Source organism: Crocodylus siamensis, chromosome 8 (assembly GCF_052110815.1).
Source record: "Crocodylus siamensis isolate JL-2025a chromosome 8, ASM5211081v1, whole genome shotgun sequence".
In the NCBI taxonomy this organism is placed as follows: domain Eukaryota; kingdom Metazoa; phylum Chordata; order Crocodylia; family Crocodylidae; genus Crocodylus; species Crocodylus siamensis.
The window spans coordinates 73,105,705-73,133,140 of record NC_143402.1 but is presented as its reverse complement, the minus strand read 5'-3'; the positions used below and the strand labels follow the sequence as shown (position 1 = coordinate 73,133,140).

The window sequence follows — 27,436 nt, the reverse complement described above, 5'->3', positions numbered from 1 at the left end:
TTTAAAAACGTATTTATGCCATTTCCTCCCTTACATATATATGTGTGTGCACATATACATTATATATATATGTAATTAAAATGGCCATTTCAGTTGACATCTTGCATATCAAATTCTAACCATAAGTGATTTGAAACAGCTGAAAAATCATGGTTTAGGATGGAAATTGCTATGCCAAGTTCCAGTTTAATAAGCATAATGATTAGTTGCCAGACTATTTCACTGGGGAGAACATTCTCTTCTGCTGCTGTTTAGACTGTGTATCAGATAGACTTGAATTGATACATAAGCTGAATGTACTCAGACAGCAGCTCTTGTCTCCCAGTTATTAGATTTCAAGATACTCGCCTGGCCCTGTGACAGCTCATTTCCCATAATGAGATGCAAGCAGCTTTCTCTAAGTCAGAAATGACATGCTACAAGGTTTCTCTGAGATGGGAAGGAGAACAGTACCAAAAGGTACAATTTACTTGTGTGGAGATGAGTGCGTAGGACAGGGCCCCTGAGATGGAGCTGTGTGTAGCATGGGAAATTCCTGCAACTAAGACTGCCGCACATAGTAACACGATCAAACCCAGGCTTTTCAAGCACCAAAGAGAGTGGCTGTGTTTCCCCAGTTGCACATCATCAAGCTGCAATACTATTCCTGACCAAGGCACCTTGACAAACATGCCTTGTCATTAATTATCACTACCAATGACAAACATTTCTCACTTTTATACGTAAAGCTTACAAATATTTCCTTTCACCCAACTCATCTGCTAATGAAACCCCTCCCCATTAGTGTACAGTAACTTGAGATTTGTAGCACTGACACTGACTCTAAGTGCAAGCCCTTTTCACATTGGGGCAATGTATCTAGATGCCAACTCTGCCCCTGCCTGCCTGCCTGGCTTCAGATGACCAGAGGGTGCTGTGGTGGGGGCAGAAGGGGGTCCACACCGCTACCAGGGCTGGGCTGCTGAGCTCCTCAGGGCCCTGCTGTAGCACCCCCCAGAGCAACACTGGGCAGTCCAGTCCGGTCCATGCGTGGGGCCATGGGCAGAGTGGAACGGCGCCGTGCATAGCCCACGCCTGTGAGCCCCCATGAAGATGGCATACATCCAGATATGGTAGGCAGGCGTTGGGTCTGCCGGGAAGCTGAGACAGCCTGTGAAATCCGGGACTGTCTCAGTCATCCCTAGCTTTAAAGCATGTTGTGTTTATTGCACCCTTTGTGACGGGAACATCTTAGTCCCAAAAGGAACAAAATGACATGAAGTGTCCCGTGGGAGAGCTCTTAAAAGGCGTGGCAGGGCTATTAGGTGCTGTGCTCACTGTGTGAGTTACAGTATAAGTATGGATTAGGTGCCTGCCATTCATCTGGTCAGTAAATACTATGACACTGTTCTGGTATTGCACCATGCTTTAGGCCACCCTTTAGGACCAACTTCCACAACCCACCCCTGCACATCCAGGAAGTAAGCCACGATTTGTGACCAGGGGTCAGTATGGTCTGTACGATGGGAACTGAAACAGACTCACACCCTCTGGGGCTTGAATACAGAGGACCATGTAACACCCGGTGATGAGGGGGTAGCTGATTTCTTATGGACCCAGGAAGACACTCCTGTGCTCTGAAGGCCAGCACTTGGTATCTGGGATTTTATCTAAAGGCTAAAAACAGAAATAGAAGGCAGGAGTCCTACATGTCCCACCAGCAGGACAGTCAGTTAAAGAGATATGGAGTGACTGAAGCACTTTTGCAAGGTGGTACCTAAGGTCTTGTTCAGCAGGTACCTCTCATCAATGAATGAACGTGCTTCATCTGCTCCATGGTCAATTTTTAGTGTGTCCACTCTAATCCCCAACCCATTAGGTGGGGACTAAACCATGATAATTTAGCGCTGTTTTATTGAGGGGTAGGCCACCCTGCTTAGCTCACACTGAGGGGCAGAAGCAGGCACAGAGATAGTTATCGTGTAAACTAATATGTAGCAAGTTATTTCTACCAAATCTTTTAGTTCTTTTGTTTATTCATAACTATAAGGAAAAAAGGAGAGAAGAAACCAGGTGAACAAGACTGCAGGGTTGTCTGTAAAGAACACTTTCAGGTTAGGAACAACGAGATCAAAACAACAAAGTGCACAGGGCTGTGAGAATTGTGAAGATATGGATCCTAGCGTTTACAACAAAGGTCTTTTGTACTTAAAACAGTCACTGAGAAGCAAATGGGGTTTTATCACAGAATCACAGGAAATGAGGGTTGAAGGGACCTCAGGAGGTCATCTAGTTCAACCCCCTGCTCAGAGCAGGACCAGCCCCAACTACATCATCCCAGCTGAAACACTTCATTGGAGGCATAGGCTATCTGGGCAACCCAGGGTTTATTTGGAAGTGCTCAGGTAGTCCTGGTTTGGGGTCTATTGTTCATCTTTTAAACACCATACTGACATGGATAATAAGAAATCATATGCAGTTACAAAACAACTCTATCAGTGTAACGTTTACATAATCCTTCTATACAGGCCATCAGCCTATTTCAATAGAAGCACACATCCCAGAAAGCCACACAGTAGGATACTGAAGATATGATTTATAACCTTTTTATGACTTTACTACAAAGTATTGCTAAGTACCATTAAACAAGAGCAAGATTTCAATTATTTCCTGTTCCTCCCCTCCCCTCCCCAGACAGGATACGGTATAAATTCTTAAAAGCTCATCTCAGCAAACATCATAAAGCTATTTTGGTGATATTTGATCTACCAAAAAAGGAGTCAAAAGATTAAATCTAATGTTTTCTTCTTTTTTATTAGCAGCCTTTCACCAATGCACAGCCTCTCTCCCCCTCAGGTCTCAAGCCAAGTTTGCATAAGCATAATAATCAAGTGTCACACACTGTGAACACTGTCTCACCAAAGAATAAAACGTTACTCGTCTCCTCTGCTTTAATAGATAGGAAAGGGAGGGTTGAGTTATACGCAGCCCTTCCTTGTAAACACTCTCCATGCTACCAGTGTGGTGCAAAACATTGATACGTAATATAATAACGATCTTGCAGAAAACAGAGCAACCTGCCATAAGATAAAAAGGAAAGTGACAGGCACAAGAAAAATACTGAGAGAGAAATTCAACATCCAAAAGAAGAATTCCTAAGATCCCTCAACTTGCCTTTTCAAATTTCTCACCTTCATATTACTTGGGACTGATGCACGTTTCTCAAAACTAATGAAATGTCCAACCCCCGCCCTTGTGAAACTAGTGAGCATGGACACAAGCTGGATTCATGGGAGAAATTGTGGCTTCCCTGAAGAGAAGGACAAAACTCCCATTGACTTCAATGGAGCCAGGCTATCACCCCAAAAAGATGCACAAAAAACACAAAAAGACAGGGGTAGGATAATGCTTTGGGGAAAAGGAAAACTAAGCAAATTAAGCTCCACCTCTAAAAGGTACAAAGTTGGATGAGAAGGCCATGAGTTTTGGATTCTGGATTTGGTCTGCTGACAAGCTGAATATTCAAGAGAAATGAGTCAGCTTGGCATTGATGGCAAAGAAGAGACCAATAGATGACTTGAGTACAGTGTATAAGTACTTTTAGAAGGAGCAGCCACTGAGTGGGGTAAAGGGAGCTTCAGTGTCTCAGAAAAAGGTACAACAAGAGCCATGTTAAAAAACAGACAGTTTCAAATTAGAAATACAGCAGAGCTTTTTAACAGCAAGGGACATCAGCTCCTGAACCAAACTACCAAGGGAAGTGGTGGATTCTCCAGTTCTTGGACACCCCATATCAATATTACAAGCCTTTCTGGAAGGTGCTTTAGCCAAGTCCAAACAAATACAGAATAACTGGCTAGAATTCAATGGCTGGTGTTAGGAAATGAGACTAGATGATCTATTGCCATTGAGATCATTCAGATGGGATACCAGTCCTGTATGGACCTGGTATCTATGAGCGAACATACAGTATTCAGAGTCAGGACAAAGCTCCACCTTTATTGGCTAAGTGGCACATGCTGCCTCAGGGTAACAGGGAACAAGGAATGGGTTTTAGCCATGTGCTGTTGAGCTTCTTTTAAGAGAAATGTAAACCCCTACATACAAAGCCTTGTAAAGAAGGTCAGATGGAAGTTGCTGGGCAGATGTGCAGCCAGTGGCTAGAGCAGGGGGAACAAGGGAACTGAAGGCCTGCCAAGGCTCAGAGGAGGTGCTCAGCATGCTTTGCATGTTTATGGCCCATGAAATTCTTTGCACAGCTGAGCCATGTCTCACTCCTGCCCCCTCAAAACACAACACCATGCAGAGACCTCAGCTTGGAAAAATCTTTTCAGAAGCCAAAACAATGCCAACTTTTCATGTACGCATTGCTGATAGCGGGGGCGTGCAGCTATCACAGGGATCTCTGGAAGGGATAACAGATGAACTCAGAGAGGCTGCTTTTATGGTTTCCTTTTAGCGGCATAAGTTTGCCAACAGAAGGTTTTGCCTGTGAAACAACTGGGAAACACACATAACGCAGGGAAAATGTAGAGGGGAAAGGTTAAAAAGTTTCAAGATGACACATATTTTAATGCTATAAAACCACACACTGTACAAATCAAAACACAATGGCATTTCAGAGAGAACTATCACCTTCCGATCGAGCTTTGGAACTCGATAATAGAGTTCTATCGTCAGGGTATAACTTTCCATTAAATATATGGCCTGCTTTAAAGCCCTGAGAAGGACATAATTCTCTATTAAGTTCTGCAGGTTTTCAGAACTGTTCCAGTATAACCCTACTTAATTTCAGTAGAATTCATCTTTACTAAAGTTTTAGAGGAGCTTTCCACAAGGAAAAGTTCCCAACACAGCCTCATTAAATACTCCTGCCCGTGACAAAAACCTATAGAATTTAATAGTCATTACGACACCAACTCAGGAAAGGATCTAGGTAAATGCTTAATTTAAGCACATCCGTAAGTCTCATTGACTGCAGATTATGTACACGCCTCAGTTCTTTGCAAAAATCAAGGTCTAGGCTCACATGCTCTACAGAAATTTTAATAGATCCAGAATTCTTGTTTCCATGGAATCATTTCCACAGGTCCCGTAAACTACCCAGTAAAATGCCACTGGGGAACTTAGACAAGCAGCACAATCCAGGCATCACACTTTGGCTGTGTTTGCTTGCAGAATGGGTGCGGTGTGGTGCTGCCAAGGCAGTATTTTGTTCCTATGTGCAAGCCTGTGGGAAGTCAGCTCCATTGAGTTTGGGGGACTGAGATCCAAAAGCCTCACTGTGGCTGGGACTTTTCAGATACATGCACAGAGCCACAGCTCTGGACTTGAACCTAGGTTTTACAGCTAATGGTATTTTTAGAGCGCCCGAAGTATACTACAGAAACAAACTGTGTAACCTTGGGGAAGTCATTGTAGCTTCCTTTGCTATCCCGTCTGGTCTCTGGTCCCTAGGCAGTGAGCTTAGACCTGGGTAACTAAGGGTCTGGTTTAAATTAGCTGATACAATTTGCTTGAAGCAAAGATGTTACATCAGCTCAAAGTTACTACAAAGCCACAGCTAAATATTGATTTTGGACCCAGCTCTGGTTGGTTTTGTACACTGCATTGAGAACTGATTCTAGGAGCTTGTCCAACATTCCCAATGTGTTGAAATATCCGCCTTCAAGGGAGAGCTCTCATCTCTGGCGCTCCCCCCACATAGCACCTTGGCACAATCTGCCTCAAAAGGCTGGTTCACCAAGATGAAGCCCTTCTGCTATATCTCCTTCTGCAGGATGACCACCAAGCAAGCCATAAGGTAGGGATCACCTCCATTTTGTTGGAAAGCTCCAATGCTCTATCTGAGATCGCTTCAGATTAGACATAAGGAAAAACTTCTTTACAAGTTGAGTGCTGAGGGTTTGGAACAGGCTCCCCCCAGAGCTGGTACAGTCATTCATCTTGGCAATCTTCAAAAAGCATCTCAACGCCCATTTTTGCTGGATCCTAGCAGCTTTTCCTGCCCAAGTGCAGGGGGGCTGAACCCAATGATCTGTAAGGTCCCTTCCAGCCCCTAACTATTATGAAACTATGAAAGCTCCATTGCTTTGTCTGAGTCCCACAGTACGCCTATGGCAGTGTTGAGAAGTCTAATCCACCTGACTCTCATCTGGCACTTAACTCCCAAACTACCCAATGTACACCAATGGCTTAGGTTTGGCCCACACCAGACATTTTTGCTGGCATTGCAAGGGGTAGATGGAGTCATCCTGGCAAAAAAGACATCCCTGGGCAAACACAGCCTATTTGGGGAAACAGGTATATAATGGAAAAATGCAATCTTTTCCCAGGATAGGGATAAGCTTTCCTTAGACTAAGGCAGAGTGGAGCCAGGAGTTGCACAAGCGACTCATCAGAATGAACCATAAGTACAATTCACAGTACCCCAACTACTATCAGGTACTGAGACAGTGGCATGGCATTGCTCAGGCACTTTTTCTGTAGTACTATCAGACAGAAGAAACTGCAGGGTGTAGTCTACCAGCTCCATCCTTTGGCCCTGCTGACATTTTGGAGGGGGCTTAGCAGTGACATGACATTACCTGGTTTGTCTGAAGTAATGCATCTGCCCCACGTTTCAAGAAAGAGGAAAGAATAAATGCTCAATCAGGAAGCAGAGACTCCATCTCCCCAGGGATCCCCAGCCCTGCTGCTTGGCATTGCTGGACTGTCAGGATGCTGTGTGTGAAAGAGCTGCCCTGCAGTGTCCATGGTGCCAGAGGCAAGTTATGTTTGACAAGGACCCCGGTAAATAATGTCTCGGCTCATCTCACCTCTGAAGGTAGCAAAGTTAGTTAAACAGCTCTGGGCTTTATCTCCTCCTGCAGCTGTTGCAGTTTGTTGACAGACAACACTTTCATTGAGTATTTTTAGTGTCTCCCTTTATGATAGAGAAAAGCAAGTGGACAATAGAAATAAAACAAGATACATCTGCATTTCCCCAGTAGGGCTTTTTTTCTCCCTTAGCGTCTAAGATGGAAAAAAAAAACACCTGCGATTGCTCTTTGCTGGTTTTTGCAACTTCTTGAAAACGGGTTTATAAATAAAAATGTATAGGAAGTAGAATTATGTTTTAAACATATCTGATGCAAATTGCATGCATATATAGATGAGAAATAAATCAAAATGAAATAATTTATCTGATAACTTCTCCCCCTTTCTGTTTTTGAACTGTGCCAGCAAATTTCAATTTCTTTGAATTTATCCATTATTCAGAATTGTTTATTGAATATGTTCTAGGGTTAGCTCCTGGTCTACAGATTGTATTGAAATAGATTATTCCAAGCCTTCAAAATGACAAATTCAAGCTGCTCTAATTAGTTTTCATTGGACATGCAGGTCACATGGGTATGTTTAGGTTTCCTTGCTGGATGAGTACTTCTCAAAGAAAAGCTTCTGGTGTGATTATGAACACTAAATTTCCCAAATATCCTCCAATATTTGCTTAGAAATGGCTGGGTCTACAAACATTAGAGGGCCATTAAGCCTGTTAGAGTGTTTCCAGAAAATGAATGGAGACAGGAAGCAGAGAGTTTAAAGGAATGAGCTTAAAGTATTTGAGCAAATGTTAATGGTATTTGGTTTTCTGCAAAAACTGACCCGCCTTGGTTATACCCAGGCACTATTCAATTATAGACTGTATTTGCTTTCAGATGTATACGTGACAGAGCCTATCATAATTTCTTTACTTACAGCACACATGATGAGTCCTTGGCTCGACTAAGCCCACTACTACTACAGACATCTATATAAACACTAGTTACAGACAGACGTTACATTTGTCACACTTCTGTCTTACTGGCCACCTGGTGGTGGAGAAGCAGAACCACATGATACAGATTGTTGAACAACCCTTGGAAGCAGCACATCTGTCTACATCTATAGTGCTACCTTTCTGGTCTGGGTCAAACCCCATGATCATCTGCCCTGCTACAAATATTACAGCTGTCCACAACCCAAAGGAGCCAGACCATTAGCTAGAAGCAGTTACAGGCCAATATAATTTTCTGCTTGAGCCACTGGAAAGAGAGGAAGATATAATGGACAAGCATCAATCTTTCTTGTTTACAAACATCAACTCAGCACCAGTGAGATTTGATCCCAAGTTACTACCATACTCAGTGGGCATGTCTACACATCGCTGTATGATGACATTAGTACTGCGTCATGCTTTAGTATTTGCTTGAGGGAACTACTAAACATGCCACAGTAGTGGGCCGTACTGTGGCATATGGGTGGTGCATGGTTAGATTCACCGGCTACATTGCCATAGCAGTGCGCTGTAGCTGAGCAGCAAGCTGCTATGGCAACATAGCCGACAATCACATGTAGACCCGTGTGATCTCTATGTCACCATAGCACGTCACACGGTGATGTAGCGCATCACTACAACGCTGTAGGACAATGTGTAGACGTGGCCAGTTACCACAAGACACCAGGCACAGCTGCCACCTTCAAACAAGAGTTTTGTTAAATAGCAAAACTTAAAAAGCCCTGAATTCAGGCAGCAAGAGCATTTTTGGACCAACCAGTAGGACAAATACTAGAGGAGTAGTACTGCCATTAGTCCTTAGAGGTCAGAGCTTGCAGATACTGGCAAAGGCTGCCCAGCTGGCCCAAGAGGGTGCAAAGTGGGGATGGAGGGAGGTACTGATGCATGCCAGACTAGGGTGATTTTTTTTGATGCACAGGTTAATTCATCAAAGTAGCATTTATAAGGGATCTAAAATCAGGGTGAATCTAGCCAGTACTTCAGACCAAAGAAAGTGGGAGAAGATTTTCCACGAATGAGAAACCTATTTAAATTTAGAGGCTCCTAAAATGGAATTTTTCTTTTTGGAAATGCCACCAGAACATGAAACCAAAAATTCCAGCTCAATCCAAAACCAACCCAAGTACAGATGAAAATGTTTGCTTCCCCTTATCTTTGCAATGAATTAATACATAATTTTCCTAGAACTGACCTTGTCAATAATTCAAAAAGCCCTGCTACACTTCAATCGCTTTATCCTATTACTATGAGAGCCAAACCTCCCAGGCCAGGAACTGGAAATGGTTGGTAAGTAACAGTCTTCTATGGGCATCAGGGGAATAATATGGCTTTGTTTCATAGTGATTTCTCTGGTAGACAAATGGACTCGGTGTCCAGGACAATGGCAAAAGCATCCAGGGGACTGTTGGGGGGAACTGGGTGGACAAGTCTTGAGGGATGTACAGGAACATCAGAGAAACACAAGGGCTAACTTCTTGCTTTGAGGAAGTTTGCTGAGCTGTTGCCTGCCTCCCTGGTGGTAGTTAATAATGGGCTCAGTGTGACAGGTACTACACCTGCCATAGCAGGCAGCGACAGCAAAAGGTAGCCAGCACCTCTCTATGTATACACAGGGAACAGAGGCCTGCCATGGCATTATTGGTTGTTTCTATTATCACAGCCCCTGTATTCCCAACACAAATGAAGGTCGCTTTGTGTTGGGTATTGCACATGCTGAGCAAAGGACAGCTCCTGCTCCCAAGAACTCAGTGTCAATAGATATGCTCAGGGCAAAATTACTTTCCCCAAGTTGCAAGAGTTGGGCTGGGAATAGGACCTAGTCTGTTTGATCTGCAAGCCCTGGCCTCATGTGTTTCAGGGAGCCTTTTCATTTGACTTCCAGGCTCCATCAGTCAGAGTTTGCCAAGAGACTTTGTGCAGTGCTTTGAGTGTTCCAGACAGAACAGCTAGTCTGGCACATGGGAACCCAGAGACCCTCGGCTTTTGCCTCACGCCCTGAATTTCCACCTCTACTATATGTGGAAGTTAGAGGCAGTATATAGATAACACCTACCTGCTTATCAGGGTTTCCCAACAGCTGGAGTGTTATAAGTGCTAACCTGGCACCTGCATTCACTCCAAGAGTAAAAGAAACATGGGAATATTTGGGAGGCTATGGAAGTCACCTATCAATATTGTTTTAACATTTATAGTGTTTGCTCATGAATTTTCATAGGAAAACAAACAACTATACTTGGAAAGCCCCAGTGTGGATGTGTGTAATAAGCTGCATTTCCCTCCCCCAGATTCTTCACCACAACCTCTGAAACCAGATCAGCGTGTCATATTAACTGCACCATAGAAACAGGAAAATCAACCCTCAGAACAAGAGCAAAAAGCAAAGATAGTTGATTCTCGCCCTACATGAGGTATATGCTTATCAGAATGATGGACCTCTGTGCTACATGTAATTCCATACTCAAGAATGTATGGATGTTGTCCAATCTAGACTTCAAGGTACTTTAACATAAAGCAAGGATACTTGCCCACAAAGACTTCAATGCACGTATTGTCTGTGTGTTAACTACCTTCTATTTTAGGCATTTAAAATGTTCCTAATCAGCATGCTATGTAGGTGCCATGCTGGGTATTTCTTGCTAAGATAATAAAAATAGGCTCTCTACTTACTCGGTTTTTATAAACTTATGAAACCAATCCAAGGCTTTCCCCTATCTTTCATAGTTTTCCTACAACCCTGAAGGAGAATGTCACTACCTGCTTTAGACAGAAGCTCACTGCATTCACAGCTCCATATGACTTGAGCATTGAATTTTCAACAGAGAAGTTTTTCTTTAAAAAAGGAATACTACCACTGACTCAACCCCCAGACACTGAGCGATGGATCCTTCTGGACAGAGTTGGACTACTTGTATTATAGGACATCTCCTCAGGGGCCACTCTGGATCTGAACTGTTCTACAGTTTAAATACTCAAGAACCCCTTTCTATTTGCTTGATAAAGGGGTGGAAATAAAACACGCTATCATTCCTCCAACGTGTATCCTGAACTGCTTAGCAAAGATAGGCTCCCTATAGAGCTTACAAACTCAGAGGACAAAGAGAGTGAAGGAGGAAAAGGGAAACTGAGGCAGAAAGTGGAGAATTGCTGTGCCTAAGGCTACACAGCAGGCAGAGGCCAGGCTAGAACCCAGGTCTCCTAAGTCCTGTTCACTAGGCTGGGCTTTCCTCTAAAGGAACAAGCGAGAGGCCTACCACTTAAAGATAAACTAGACAGACTGGGTGTATGTTAAATTTCATCCAGACTTTTCCAGAACAATTTTATTAGTCCTGCATCACTTTTTACCAAGGTCACCAGCAGGTGTGGCCTGAAACCGAACAGGAAAAGCTTGGACTGCAGAAAGGGAAGGAGCCTTGAAAAGTTAGATTTATAGCATCCAGTGAAGAGCTGAAGGGCAAGGGGGTACAGAAGCACCAATTACAAATAATTTAGCATTCTAGCAATTGCACAGCTATTGATTAGTGAAAGCAAAAATGCAAATGAGGGAGCTGGAGGAATGGGAGATAGGAAATCAATGGTGGCTTTATCAGGCTTACACAGTGAAGTCTAAAGGCATTTTTAGTTCTGCAGAAATTATGTTGGTTGGAGATGACTCAGCACTGTCCCTCTCTGAAATCTGTAAATGACTCCCTTCACTGGTAACTATGCCCATGTCCTAAAGGGTCCTCAGATACCCAACAGCAATCTGCGTTCTTGCTGGCCCTATTTACAGAGGACTGGTGGACAAGCCTGTGGTTGAGAGGTGAAAAGCCCTGAGTTCCAGTCCTGATCTTCACACCAGCTTGCTGTGTTGGCCTATGGCAAGACACTTAACATTTTTCCTCATTTTTTCCTCCACAAAATGGGTTTAATGAGACTTAGCACTAGCCTTAGAGATGTGTTGTGGGACTCCATTTGTAAATGTCTGCATGGGAGTTGAGCACCTCATCTGCTCTAAGTAATTGTTATGAATGCTATTAATCCTGGGATATCTACCTGGCTGCAGCAAGTGGGGATGCCTGATCACTTCCTACAGCTACAGTGAACATTTTTATTGCTGCTGCATTTTAGTGTGTCCATAAAACTTCTCAAAGAGCTGATAAGATAGCATAGTTCTGATAAGATAACCAACAGTTCTATTTCAGCATCTCATCTCATCAAGGTGATTTCACTGTCCTGCTGACCCCTTAACTGAGGTTAGGAATGAGGATTATGACAGCTCAGACCTGAGAGAGATCACCCTGTCTCATTTACTGAGACATATAGCCCTATAAGACACACAGAGTCTGCTTTCTAACCCATGAAAACAATGTGCAAGCTATTGTACAGTGCCAGGAGGCACTTCTGGGTGGACAAGAGAAACATTTGTGAATAACTAACTGTCAGTGGAACCCAGACCACATTAAGCTCCCTCCAACAAATTCCCAAAGACCCTTTACAGGCACTGTTAATGACCATGGGTGGAAGATGAAGCATTATTTAGATGTTATGGAGCAGGAATGGCACACAGAGATAAAGTGCACACCCATGCTCTCATGGGGGCAAGTGGCAACACTTCCATTGGCTTCACATGGAGTAGAGCAGTAGAAAAAGAGGGGATGGAGGCTTCCCTCTTAGAGCAGGAGATCCAGAAAATGAGCTGCATACCAGGAGATAAAGGGAAAAGACTCTCTGTTTCCTCAGAGCCCAGATAGCTTCAATGGACTCCCACGATGTATGTGGGCAATGAAGCAGTAAGCCTCACCCAGCCTGGTACTGGGTGGTTTATGCATGTTGGGCAGCAGCTGCAGCATCCTGCATTGGATCACCTCCCAAAGCAGGAAGATGAGCGCACCTCCAGAATGGCAGTGAGATGAGGCAGGCTAGGTCAACTGATTTACTATCAGTCAGTTACATGGGTCAGTCTCCCATTTTCTCCATGCTTCTCTGGAAATCCTACTGCATCAACATTGTTTGGTTATTCTGGGTCAACATAGGACTAGACATGGCATTTACATGCAGTGGTAAGAGTTACTCAGATAGACAGAAATATGCCTTTGAGCAAAGACCTCACCAGGATGGCTACTGGCTGACACAGAGGCAAAAAAAAAAAAAAAAAGAGAAGAGAGATGACAGTTGAGAGCTGGGAATCAGATTGTCAAAATCACAGTTTCTCTCCTTCTGCTAACAGCAGTAGCTGTTTGCGGAGTGTGAGACTATTTCAAATGTTCCACATGAAATCCTGTTTGCAGCTAGATGCTGTAGCTAGCAGCCAGGAAACAAGATGGTAATAATAGGCAACATTTGCAAAACTGCCTAAGTGACTTAGAAGCCCAAGTCTCATTTTCAAAAATGATTCAGGCACTTCAGAGCACACAAGTCTGAGTGAACACCAGTAGAGATAAGAGCCACGTGCCTCAGCCTCTTCTGAAAAGTTCTTGTGAAAATCTATCCCAAGTCACAGGCTCCTTTACACTGGGAATATAACCACAATATCTGTTCTGGGGCTCCAAAGTTTTACTGCAAACAGTCCTCAGGAGCCGATTCAGATTATCATTGTTTAGGCAATATCTGAACCACCATTATAGTATAAATTCCCTGCTGCTGACAGTGAGGGAGAATCTGAAGTCAGCCTGAAAAAATGGACTCTTCTTGTCTTTAAATATAAGAGGGAGAATTCCTTCCTCTCCCCCAGTAATGGGTCAGGACCAGAGCAACCACAATCTGTAGCATTAAATCTGGAGTGTGTTCCATGTGAATGAATTGCAAATAAAGCCCTTCATCAGAACCTCACATGCCTGGTGTGAGGCCTGACCTAACTAAGCCATTGGAGAGAATGGCTATTTTTTTCAGGGCCCACTGGAGAGAACGGCTATTTTTTTCAGGGCTGCAGAGTGGACTTTACAGAAGTGCTTGGTGTCAGCTTGCCTGCACTGAAGTCGAAGGGAGTTCTGTCAGTGACATCAAAGGTAAGCTATCACTGGGTTAATGCTTCTGAAAAGCCCAGCCAAAGATGCAGGCAAAAAACCCCCTGCTTTCCTAAAATGAGGGAGAAAGAGAACATCCCTCACTCTTCAGCATTTCAAACCAAATCCACACTAGGGCTGCAAGGTGCTCTCTCTGCCGAATCACTTACCAGGTTGACAAAGTCCTGATAACAGATCTTCCCATCAGAATTGTTGTCTGCCAAAGCCAAGAGAACCTCCAGCTTGTGCGGGTCCAGCTCGGAGCCGTGCCGTTGAAGGAGGCCTCGAAATCTCTCGGTGCTGATGTATCCAGTGCTCTCAGGGTCGAACTGAAAGGAAGGGGAAAAAGCAAAAATTACTTGCTGGATAATTGCACACCACGTGCAATTTGTGGCTCCTTGTGGTCCAGGATCTGTTGCAGCCCAATGGAGAGGGCTGTTCTCACCCTGCACAGCAGTGCTTCTGTGAAGTGTCACTGACCAGTCGTCCACACAGCTTCATTTCAGATCATTACTCTTGCCAGTAGATCTGCAGATTGTTCCAGAGCTGGAGAGAATCTATGCACCATCACCCAACTAGTGCCAGACCGCCCTGGACCAGGGGCATGAAAACACTGTCTGAGACCTTGTCTCTGATCTGTCTGGGTGGAGAGTGATACCCCAGCTAGGTCCCTAAAAATGGGCTCTGTACTTGCCTGAGAGCAGGCTCCAGGTCTTTGGTAGCCAACAGCTTCGCATGATCACCACAGGTCTGCAGCCAGAAGAAACGCTCCTCATTTCTAACTAGGTCAGTTCTCCCTTTACAGCTCTGCTTTCTCCCAATCCAAGAATTTAGCTCCTTGAAAATGCAATGCGTTACCCTGGACTACATGCTGGCCTTTGGCAGTGATGTCCATGCCAACCTGTCAGTACTGCCAGGTTGCTACTGTCTGGTTTTGCAAAGTCAATTCCAAATCCAGACTGTGGGACACAACTGAGCCTCTTGAATTAACATGGCATTTGGGAATAACCACCCAGTCTCATGCTGACCAGGTTCAGTGAGCTGAGGTACAGAAGTCCTTGTTCTCATCAGCCCCTTTAAGTCAACCTCTCCCCCTCACTCCCTACAGCCCTGCCTTGTCCTACAAATTTAGAACTGTTCACAATGGAGTCTGCCTTTCAAAGCAAATACAAGGCAACCGAGACTAAAGAATGCATTGCTTTGCTTTGGCCCTTGAATTATTTTAACTGAGTGTTAGTTTCTGTGGTTTTTCTTTCCTCTTATTTGTAAAGTTAAGACTAGCTGCAGACAGTTGCTACAGCCAGGCATGCAGCCAGAGAACTGGAGGTTTACAGACTCCTTATCCTATCAAATACTGGGCAAGGAAACAACATAACTTATATCACACATAGAACATTTTCACCATAAAAGATCTCAGAGTGCTTGAAAAATGCTACCAAACCTCACTGGTCACTGAAATGCAGGTGCTTTGTCAGAAGTGGAACAGAAGAGCCATTTAAAGTTGTGCACAACAACATGAGACCAATCCAATCGGAGAACCAAAAATCAGTCGAGGTCTGAAAAAGTTGCCTTAAACTGTGAGAATGAAGTTCAGTTTATCCAAGAAATCTTTTGTCTAAGAAAGGTTTAAGACACATTTTGGTAACTATTAGCATCTGAATGCAGAGCTCTTAGTCTAACAGACAACGGCCCAAGCCAAACAAATTCTGATCGAGAAAAAAGAGCACATAGCACTGAGGGGATTTAACCAATGTAGTGGACTCTCCATCACTTGGTTTTAAATCACAAGTAGATGTCTTCCTAAAAGTTACCATCTAATGCAGCCAAGAACTAAGGTCTTGAGGCAGGGATTAATATGCTGGGTTCTCAGGCTGGAGCTACAGAGGTCAGATAAGGGGATCAAAATGCTTCCTTACTGGCCTTGAAAAAAAATCTGTGAAAAAAATTCTGTACCGAAGTGAAACTAAACCAAGTAAGCATCATCTCAGCTCATTCACAGGTGCACTTCTGCATTCATATTGTCCCTCTTAAAGCCAATCATTTTTCCTCTCCTGGGAATAGGTCAAGAAACTGCACAGCTGAAGAATTTCAGTGTCATTAAACCAAAAATAAAGAGAACATCAATATATTATTATAACAAATCTCCCCAGTGATTACTATGATGCACACATCCTGCTTACCTGGGGCTTTCCAGGAGCAGGGATAGAACCAGGTCCGACTGCTTCCACCAGCACTGGAGCTTCCCCCCCTCTCTTCCTTCACTGGAGCTAACAGAGCATCTCCCCTTCCACTCTTAGCAGCACAACATGGCTGATGCAGCTGAATGGATCTAGCTAGTGAATGGCAGCAATATGGTCATATGGACACAAGAGGTAGTTTGTTTTGCTACTCATAGTCCTGGACAGAAACATATCCTGATATCCTTAACTGCAAAGCCACTGAATTTTGCCCCTTCAACTGGCCAGTCCCAGAGCCCTCAACCTTCCCCATTCAAACCGTTCATAGAAGAGCCATTGTCTGATTTTGCAGCTCATAACAAACTTTGGGAGAGAACAAGAGAACCAGGAGGCACATTGTGGTTAGGGGGTGATTTTCTGAGGAGCAGGGGAACTAGGATGTCAGAGCTCTTCAGCTCAGGCTTCTCTTCTGTTCCCAGTCAGAGGGACTGATGTGCTGCTGCTCTTGAAGCCAGAACAGCCTTTGAGAGTAATGGAAATCCCAGACATACTGAACCAGATTGAAAGGTTCACACCAAAGTTGCTTTCCTGTTGATTATTGTGGGACCTTTATCTATTCCCTCTGCTCCACTAGCACCAGCCTGGTTTCCATGGGCCACTCGTGCCGGGGCCAGCCTCTTGCCATATGGAACAACCTTTATACAGCTTTCCATCTTACTAGCTCTGAATCTCATTTCAAACCTCAGCTGAAATCAGACCCTTTTCTTCTTTCCCTCTGAATCTTAATTTTTTTCTCACTTGGTACTTTTTTTATTTTGTATTTGGATAGTTAAGTGCATAGAGAATACAATCTATATGAAAGACACTATCCAAAGCATAGTTTCACATCTGTATTTATTCACACCTTTTGCAAAGCAAGAATAATTTCATCTCTGCTTAAAGCCTCCTTCCTGCACAATGCAGAAAAAAGCAAAAGCATCTTATTTATGGTTCCTTCTAAAACAGATAAGTGCTTCTATTGCTGAAGGGACTTTTACATCTAGACATCTTATAAAGAGGTTCTTGAGAAAGTGAGCCAGGGAGATAAACAATACATTAAAGCCAAAATAACAAGGCAGCCACGTGCCACTTTGATTTGTTTTCCGAAACACACAGTAGAAAGTGAGTCCCACATTAAATCTGGAATGAATTCCCCACTTTTACCAGAAATGCTGGTAAAGGAGAAAGCCTTGGTTCCCAGTAGCAGATGTAGCAGGTGAACTGAGCTATGCTGGGGCTCATGGCAGCAACCTGCTAACTTTAACTCAGCAGTTCCCAAACCTTTCCCTTACTGACCCCACTTCCAGGCTTCCAGACCTTCTTCCAATTGCTGCCCTGCTCCTGCAGCTGAATTTCTCTTCGACTCGCAATTCCATTCATAAATGTTATGTCCCCCTACGGAGTCGTGACCCCCAGTTCTGAAACCACTGCTTTCAATGAAAATCTGCAGACCACACTTGACATTTGCTGAAGACTGGTGTTCACTGACCCATGGTGGTATCATCAAGCACCAAGGAGAGAGAAATTCAGTGTTCCTTGTAAACACACTGCACTGCTTGGCAATAGATCAGCATTCACAACACGCCAAGCATCAGTACCTGGTCCACACCAGGAAAACTAATGATCCTTTTAGAGAAACAAATCCTGCAAACTTTCCAAGGAATCCCGGTGTCACTGCTACCAGCCACTGCACCAGTGAAGGAAGATGATGCCACAGACCTTTCCCAGCTGTAACTGCAATGATTCTTTAACCCAGTTTGGGAGCGCTACAAGGGCTTTGTAGCTTTGAGTCCGTAGCTATATTTTCTATTTATTTCTTTGGTGCTGCTGGACTGAAAACCTTCCTGATCAGCAGTTGGCAACCAACAGCCTGCAGAGCCATTAGATCCAGCCTGTGAAGCCAGGACTTCTGCTGCATTTCAGCATCAGGGTGTTTTGCCTCAATGGCAGCCAGGCACCAGGGAGAAGCAGTGGTGGCCAGGCAGCTGGATAGGAAGGGCCAGCCCTGCTTGGACCAAGCTGGGTAATTTTGGCCCGCTGCTCACAAAATGTTGCTCACCTCTGTACTAGACTGACACCCTCTGCAGATCCACAAGCAAAGGGTTAGCTTGTGACCCCACAAAGCTTTCACCCTACATCAGCCCTTCTAAAATGTCATGTTCCTGACCTAGTATGAACATTACCAGCAATGTAGGGTTTTTCTGCCAGGTACCATGATGTCTTTGAAGCTGACTCCCTTCCCCTTTGTCTCTTGGGAACTGGACTGAGACCAAAAAGCATCACCTGGGCAAAACATATAAACTTATTCTAGGTAATCCCCGTTCCCCGCTCTGGGGGCAGCCATTTAAATGGGTTGCCCTCCAGAAGTAAACATCAGGGTTATTCCCGACAGAAGCACAAAGAGCTTGTATCCTCATCAAGCAGCAGCAGCATCTGAAATGTGACAAGCAGCAGATTACAACAGAGCCTAAACTGGCATCAAACTGAACACATTGCTTTTTAGCCTTGACAGCTAACAAATACTGCGCGGGAGTCCAGTTGCTTGTAACTCAGAATCAGTTGAGTCTCCGCCAGCTCAGTTGCTGGGAGATTTGCCTTTGATTTTCCAAACTTGATGTTGTGCTCTCCATTTGGCCTCTCTTTGTAGATAATGATATCAAGCTTGTTGGCTGGATTCAGAGACGGAAGGAGAGCAGGACAGACAGAGGAATATCAGCCCAAGAGGCATCTTGCCATGGCAACATTTCATACATGAAAGCGAGCTTGGTAAAAGCAACAAGGTTTTGCCAATCCTCTCTCTTTTTCCCCCCCAACTGTGAACAAAAGCCAGTCTGATGCCTGAACCACTTGCCTAAGCTGGATTGGACACAGCTTGGCCAGCAGCCCAGGGGGCACAAGGAGCAGCCTGCCACCCACATAATCTGGCACAGTGCTCTCCACTGAGTAGAGCAGCTGCAGAACTGACCTCAGCACAAGGCATGCTGTTTGGCAGAGGCAACATGGGTATGCACAGACCTGGCTCTCACTCAACTAGCCCCAGCCCTAATTAGCCAGCTCGTGTATCTCCAGGGTTGGGCTGCTACCCTTCTCACTCTACTGCTCTTGAATGGGGTAGCCCATTCCTTCTTTTGCAATAACAGTTTCTCTGGATTGAGCCTCAAATCCTCCACAGTTACTCCCAGCTTCACTTACCTGCTGGAATCTCCCTTTTTATTGCTGTTGTTTCCTGTGGATGGAGTTGTCTAAAATAAGGTGTGTGTGCTGGAAGAGAGGGGACAGGGCGGCTGCCTTGCAACAGAGCTGGCATATTGTTGTGGAAGAGCTTTTTTGGGGAGATGGACAATTACTGGAAACAAAGCCAACAAGTGACCTGCTGAAAGTCAAGGCTGTATGTTTTCCCCCGGGTACCATGTCTGTCACATCCTTACAGTGCACCCTGCGGTGTGTCTTACCTTCCCAAAGACTCTCCAACCCCAGAGGGACAGTTTGTCAGAAATTACTATTACAATGTGGCCTAAAATTAATCCCTAAATCCAAATACCCTAAACCATGGGGAAAAGCAGAACCTCATGCTACATAGTCAGCCCTACTATATTGCATTAAGTTGCAACAGTAGATCCTAATACACCAGATCCAAGCTTGGATTCCTCTTCTCATGCCTCTTAGCCTTGACTGTGACCCAAAGGCTGGCCTAACTCTGTGCTCCCCAACCATTGACATAATATTCAATATAACCTTGTTAGAAGGAACTTCTGCTGCCCTGGCAAAAGCAAATAAACTCAGTCATCAAGTCACTCCTGGCTCTGATGCCTGTGATCCCATACATCCTAGTGTATTTACACTTGTTAACTGATAGCATTTGACCCCAATGGGGTCCTTTGACTTGAACTGTTTGATTCTATTGTTAAATTCAAATGATGGGATATCTCTGGCTGAGGACGATACCATTTACTTTACATAGGTTTCGTAGTCTCCACAACTCTGAGGTTGCTGGGTTCCCTCCCTGGCCATGCCCCCCACTTCATTCTTTGACTCTGAGAAAGCAAGCTGCGTGCAGAAGAGTTAGCAACACCTCTTGGAAATATGTACATGCCTTAAAAATACATGAAAATACTTCCTCATAAACAAAAAGAGCTATTAAGAGAAATCATGGATACCTGCTACATTTTGAAGCATTACAAAACTATTTGCAACAATGACTGACAGTTATATAGCATAACTTCATCACTTCAAAACACCATGCAAACTCATTCTAGCAACTACTGTGATATCCTACGTGGAGACAAAACAGATCTGATTCTGTTATTCAAACCAATACCATCTGCATCTGTGTTTACCAGCTAGCTAACTTTCCAGACAGACAGCTAGACAGACAGACAGGCCTCTGAAGTCCCTGGTGGTAATTAAAAGGAATCTCCAGTCAGAAAATTCCCATCAATACTTCCCACATCACTCTCTTGCTGTGTTTTCCCCGGGAACGCTCCACTCCAATCAAAGGAACATCAGCAGGTAGCTGTTATTTTTGGCCACATCCGAAACATGTTGTAACTGGAAGGAACTCTATTCTTAGAGCAGAACAGCAAGCCAGTCCTTGCATTATTATGATCTGCATTCAATCATTCACCACTCTTGATTAGCAATGAGTTTGAATCAAAACTTTGTATCTGAACTACCAGAAATAAAATGAAAATTCAAGTTGCAAACAACTCTGGTCCGAATTTCAACAAATGGCCTCTGTCTTTCTAATAGGACCAAACCACAATTGGGATGATCTGCATCTATTCTGTTTTGTTTTGAGCCCCAACTCAATTGCAGCCCTTTTGTTTGTCTCTCTCTGTTTTCTGGGCTTGCTCACGTGTTACAAAATCCAGATGACTTGAACTTAACTGTCACACTCAAAACACCAGAAGACCTAAAAACACTTTACCCCTTATTCTGAAAGAGCAGCTGAATAAAAAAGTAATAGTTTTTTTAATAATATATCTCTCTTGACCTGATAAAAACGAGACATAGCTGAACTGTTGAAGCTCCCCCTTCCCAATTAATGGGTTGCAAAAGAAGACACTGACCTTGACCAGGTGTCTCAAGTACTTGTCCATAGGTAACGTATCAACAGCACTCAGCCTCTAGGGCAGGGCTGGCATCTCCAGTGCCATTGTGATGGCAAGTCCCAACTGACAGCAGCCAGCCAGCCTACCCTCAGCTCCAGTTCCTAACCTCCACTGGGAGCATTTCTCAGGCAAATTCACACATCACCCAAGTCAACACAGGGGCTTCCTATTTTAAGCAGAGCTGCGTTATTTCTGCCTGTGCCTTTATTCTTCAGGAAACAAATGCAATTCAGCAGCTGTGGGGTGGAGGGGTGGGGAAGGCTGGAAGCCCTCTCGCACAATAGGGCACTAAGGGCAATTTCATGCAAGGTTTCCTCTGCATTTCAATGACAATTATCCCTAATTCCCTTGATCCCCCACCAGGCTCTTAAGCAAAAATGTAAATATGTTAATGACCATAACAACCACCAGACCTGAGCCCCTTATTTTTCTCTTCCCCATCCTCAACAATTACTGCAGATACTTTCCTCACTTCTTGTATTAACCCCTCCATTAAAGGTTAGATACTCCTGCCAAACCACTAGGAACAGAAGGGAGCTTTAAAGAAGAAAGAGAAAGTGTTCAAAACTGAATTTTGGACCTCAAACTGTCCTGCCCCTTTAATTAAAGACACATCAGCCATGGCTGAGTGCACAAGTAGGGTGGGGGTCACAGACACTGCTGCAAAACAGTGGGCCGGTATCTTGGGAAATCATACACGTTTCCCACAGCACAGGCTGCTACTCGCCTCCCCAGCCAAGAGCTCATTTGAATGAGGATGAAGTGTGACTCAGTGGCCAATCACAAATGCATGCGGGGGAAAGAGCAGTGGAGGAGACACAGGCAGCATGGGCATGAGGTGGGAGCCTGTAGCAGGACACCAGGGTGCCTGCTACTAGATAATGGTGTGTAGCAGGGCACTAAGGAGCCTGCTACTGATAGTGGTGATATAGGTCTAGCTGCCACTCAATAGGGCAGCACAGCTGTGAGTTGCCAAAGCAACTAATTGGGTCAGCTGACTGCCAGGGGGCAGGGCCTAGCCTTTATAAACAGAGGAGGCTAAGCCAGAGCTAGTTCCCTTCTGGCAGCCTAAGGAGTAAGAGTTCTGCTAGAGCGAGCAGGGTGGTGTTGTGCAGCAGTGTGAGGATACAGGGTGGAGAGGACCCTGACAGGGATGAGAGAAGGATAGCCAGGTTGGCCTAAGATTTGTGTTATGGCCTAGGGGCCTTGTGTTTCTGTTTGGTTTGGTTGTAGTGATTATTACACTGGAGGACCAGGCAAGGCTGTAGGGGTGGAGGAGGCCTCAAGGGAGCTCCCCGGTAGAGGGGAAGTTCTTAGCACCATAGAGGGTGCTGCGTTGTGGGGGTGTCCCGACCCCAGCCCAGTGCGGGCAGCTTCGGGAAGAGCTCGGTGTAGGCTGAAGCCCAGTGGGGTGTAGGCCCAGGAAGGTGGGTCTGAGCTAGTGGGGTATCCCAACCCCAGCCCAGCGGGGTGATATTAGGACAAGCCCCAATTGGAAAGAGCCCCAGTGGGGCATAGGCCCGAGAAGGCAGGTCTGGGGGCCAGGTGAGGCTAAGGCCACCTGAGCCCCAACCTTGGGCGGGCGAGGGGCGCAAACACAGGCGGCCGGAGCGCGGGCGAGGGGCGCAAACACAGGTGGCCGGAGCATGGGCACTGCCTGTAATTGAGAAGCTCTGAGAGGGGAGCAAGCCCATTGAGGCATGGGGACCGCGGGGAGCACGAAGCACAGGCCTGAGTGCGAGTGACCACAGGACGTATGGGAGGCAGGCCCGAGTCAGGCACTGCCTGTGATTGAGAAGCCCCGAGAGGGGAGTAAGCCCATTGAGAAGCACGGGCTGGGCAAAAAGGGGCAGTCTGAGGGACGCCCCAGGAGTGGGCGCAGTCGGAGAGATGCCCCAGGAGGGGGGCCCATATAATGAGCGGGCCTGGGAGAGGGGGCGAGTATATCGAGTAGGCCCCGGGAGAGGACTAGCACAGGGAATAGAACGGAATCCCGGTATAGCAAGACCGGCCCTGTGCCAAGAAGGGCAGGAAGGCAGCCTCCCATTAACAATATGAGATCAAAGACGTGGTGGGCGAGAGAGAGGGTGCATTCAAGGCCCAGGTTGGCATGGTAGGCAAGGGCACTAGGGGAGGTCACGGCACCCCGAGGGAGGGCCCTACCACAGAGCCCCTGGTAGCTTGAGGGTGACAGATCAAGCCCAGGGACCGAGTGTTCATCCTGTCCCATTCTTTCTCTAGTTAAGGAGACTTTGCCTTGGCAGGAGAAAAAAGATATCACTCTTGAATGACATCTCCACATCTGGTGAGAGCATGGACTGGGCAATCAGGACTCCTGGCTCTGGTTCCACATCTGCTGCTGATTTGGACCTGGGGTGGGGGATGAAGAGATGTTAGTCCAGTTCCCAACTCTGCAAGATACTTCCTCAGGTGACTTTTATCTGTGTGATTCTCTTCTTCCATCTGAAAAAACTCCCTCAACTAAAAAGACTGATATCTCTCTTGCTCTCAAGAGCTTTTGTGATCCATTTATATGGAATGGAGATGGGGCAAGAAGTACCCAGACAAAGAGATTTACAGCCCTACCCTAATGACTTCACATGAGCACTGAAAGCTCATAGAAGAGAGGCAAGAAATCTTCCCAAAACAGAGGTGGGTCTTTTCACACAGGCATTTGTACTGAGAATCAGGCAGAGCCCACATGGTATTTTATGACTTTTGCACACAGTAGTAGGTTATGCAGTATTAGCTGTCTGATAAAGATGAAAGCACTGACAAGGCTGCAGATCAAAGCCCATCCAAACAGGAGGACAGCAGCAGAAGCTGCTGTAGCAAAAATTTGCCACAGTTCACATGCAAGGACCCTCCCAATGCCCTAAGGATCCTGCTCTCATCTCTGGTAGTTGGAGGCTGACTGTGGATGGAGAGAAGTTGCCCACAGAGGAGGGAGGGCTGTGTTTTCTGCAAAGCATGGTCTGAGATGCCCCTCTTCGTTGGTGCATGCCCCACACTTAATAGAGTCATATCCTCTGAGTCACTTGGAATCCAGGCAGTAAAGCATTAGCCCTGCATCCACCAAGGCACTCCCTCTCTTCCTGTAAATAATGAATTAAACCAACAGCGCACAGGCAGCACAAAGTGATTAAGTGCCGTCCTATTACACTTCTAGTGCACTTGAGATTGCTTTGACCTGAGATGAACCGGAGGGCTGGAAACATCAACCAGCTCTCAAAAGCCAGATAACATTTAAGTGAGGAGGTAATGCCCTCACTAAATCACCAGGCAGGCACGCTGGACAGCGCCAGCTCCCAACAGCAGGATTCAGAGAAACTGCTTGCCTGAATACTGGGGCCACCCCAGTTGGGCTTCACCTGGGCTGGCAGCTGTTTGCATAGCAGAGGCATCTTCCTCCCATGGGCAAGTGTGGGGAAGTGTGTGACAACTGGCTGGTTAAACAATGTATAAACCACACAGGAAAGAGCTGTTGGTCTAACTTTTCCCTTTTGTCAAAAGTCAGGATAACCTGGCTTGGCAGGGATCACAGTCCAGACAGCCACCAGGTGGAGGCACAAACAAGATTAACTTCTGCTCTAGCTTGTTTGCTCTTGAAGGAGTGCAAGGGGACCCCCCCACCAATCACCCAGCCCATGATGTTACCAGCTGCTGAAATCTAGTGTGAAAGCCCCTCATTTACACCACCGTGATGTACACAAGGGACAGGTTTTCCACTAGGCTGTGACCTCCCCTCTCCATCCTCCCCTTGATTGCTACTCAGACAGAAAGGATGGCTTGACAGTTAGGGGATGGGATCCAGAGATCTGGATTATGTCATTCAGGCTGTTTGTGTCTCAGTTTCTGCATCTCCCCATGGAGGTAACACGTATGTCCCAGAGAGAGCGCCTGTGAGACATAAGCCACATATATTTATAAACTGCTTTGAGATCCATGGATGGAAGGTAAACTATAACTGCACAGTATGAGTAATGGGCAAAAACCCCTCAGGTGCTGATGAATGGGAGAACAGAAATAGATCAGCTTGCTCCCCAGAGGCAACGGGAGGCTGCAGATTTTACAGACACAGCCTTGTGAGGCAGGTTTCCAAAGTGGCTTGGATCAGGGGTCCCGCTGATCTGGGCTTGCACTAGATCCCTGCCCCCACTGAGCCTTATGGAAATTCAGATCCTAGCCTGAACCACAGAACTCCCCAAGTCTCCAATCCTCAAAACCAGGGGTTTGGTTTAGTTTCTGGAAAGGTCCTATACAGGCCTGAACTCATCAGCTTGGGGCACCTACAGCTATATCCAGCCTAGAACCTGCTGTCCAGCTCCCCAAAACTCAGGATCCATAAAGTATGTCCAAACTTTGTGCGCCAGGCTCAGGTTCAGTGCAAAGCCCTTTGCTAGCCCTTCCTCTGCCTGTTTGGAGCTTGTGATACACCTACACAGCACAATGCAACACAGCATAGCAGCCCAGCTTAACTCCAGAACCAGAAGCAGTACATCCAAGCCATGCACACATATAGTCCTATCCCTGCTGACAGTATTTGCCAAGATCATGCTGCACTGAGACAACTGCACTACCTCTGGGACCCAGCCAGTATCTCTGCACAGCACAACATTCAGAGTGAGTACGGGTCTCCCTACATACCATGCAGACCCACCCTTCCTGCAAGTCTAGTCCACACTAATAAGGGGCATGCAGTCAAAACACAAGATTTGCTGAATTTGAGCTTAGCTTTTTTCCAACTGGGATCATATGATCTCCTTATAACAGTCCTTCTGGTTGTCTCCTGGTCAGCCTGTTGGCAGTACTTCAAGGAACGTCTCAGAAGGGGTCAACCTACGATCCCACTCCCTCTGTTCCCAGGCGGTGCCGACAACACATGGAACAAAAACAATACTAAATACTCCCGCTCCCCCCGCTCTGGAGAGCAGAATGCCTTCCCGAAAGGGAACTGGGGCAAATAAAGGCAGCCCCATTAGCAGCAAAGTAGGATGCAAATGAGAAAGACAATTATATTACTAACAACTCTGCAAGGATGGCAGGAGATGCTCCTACTCCTAATGCCAAGGGATGTGCTTATAGACAGAGCCACCCCCAGCTCTGCTTCCGCCTCTTCTATTTTTTATGCAAGTGCATTAAGACTAATGGATAAAGGGATGGAGCCGGACTAGGAAGTGATTTTATTTTTGAGTGAGAAATAAAACTTTTAATTCTGTGCAACACTGGGACTATAGCACATCGCATCAGATTAAGGGGTACTAGTCTGAGCTCTGTCACTTAGAGTGTCAGCTTTTCATGAATCCAAAACAGCTCTTATGATATATATTTTGAACCACAGGACCTCATCTTGGCTGGGATTTCTAGTTATTACTGCGGTGTAAATTATAATGATCTGCAATTAGGAAGTGGATCAGAGATGGGAATGTTGAGAACCAGGGAAGAGATAACCAATTCTTCAACTTTAATGGGCTTCTTGCACAGTTCCCAGATCATACAGAGGGAGGAATCACCAGACTGAGGCATGCTTGGGGTTCATGTAACTCAGTCTCCAGTCCTTGCCAGTGGCCATCATGAGGTATTTCAGAACCTGTGGGAGCCCTGGACAGGCAGCTTTCATATTAGATTTTACTTTATTTTATAAGAGCTTGTCTTAAGGCGTAAAGCATGAGATTTAATACCCTTTTCTGAATGTGTTGGCATTAATCGTTACATCTTAGAGAATTCTTGGTGTTCTAACAAATGTCCCATCTCTCACTGAATCCTTTTAGGTTTTTGGCCTCTAAACAACATGTGGCAGTGAAAAGTCTAACCTACTTCTATGTATAGTATATGGATACTATATGGATTGTATCCAGATGCTTCATATTCACAATGGTTACTACCACATACCACTGTTAAACCTATCCTGCATCTCTGGCAATTTTCATCAAAGAACCTCAGGATTGTTCAGCAGCAGTAGATTTCTTAGCTCTCCTGCAAGGTTGATGAGGGATGGTATAAGGAAACCACTTCTCCCCCAGCTGAAGTGCAGTCACTTCTGGGGGTGATACGTAGTGTTTAACTAGATGTGCAAACACCAACTCTTGTAGGCACAGAGTAAGCGCTGTGGCTAAGATATTGTCTTAGCATAGCATAGCATATTAGGGGAATTCACAAAAATATTGACAGTGCTAAGATCAGATCATCTGGTGCCCTACTGTAGACATCTGCAGTTAGATCTCTTCTTACAACCAGGATAACTAAACCTGCACTAGTTCTGTAAAATTCCCTAGATAAATAAGGTTTCTTGTTGCCATCACTAGTACAGGTAAACTGTAACTAGAATAGGGG

General features: G+C 45.4%; 1 protein-coding gene across 3 annotated transcripts in view; it reads right to left on the bottom strand.

Annotated features, from left to right (window-relative positions):
- RHBDL3 (rhomboid like 3) overlaps nucleotides 1-27,436 on the bottom strand; it is a 109,452-nt gene that overhangs the window by 40,463 nt on the left and 41,553 nt on the right. For all 3 annotated transcript variants that reach the window (XM_090061038.1, XM_090061040.1, XM_090061039.1), the window contains one exon: nucleotides 13,947-14,105. In XM_090061038.1, coding sequence (XP_089917164.1) covers nucleotides 13,947-14,105 — 159 coding nt within the window. The remainder of the gene's footprint in view (nucleotides 1-13,946; nucleotides 14,106-27,436) is intronic.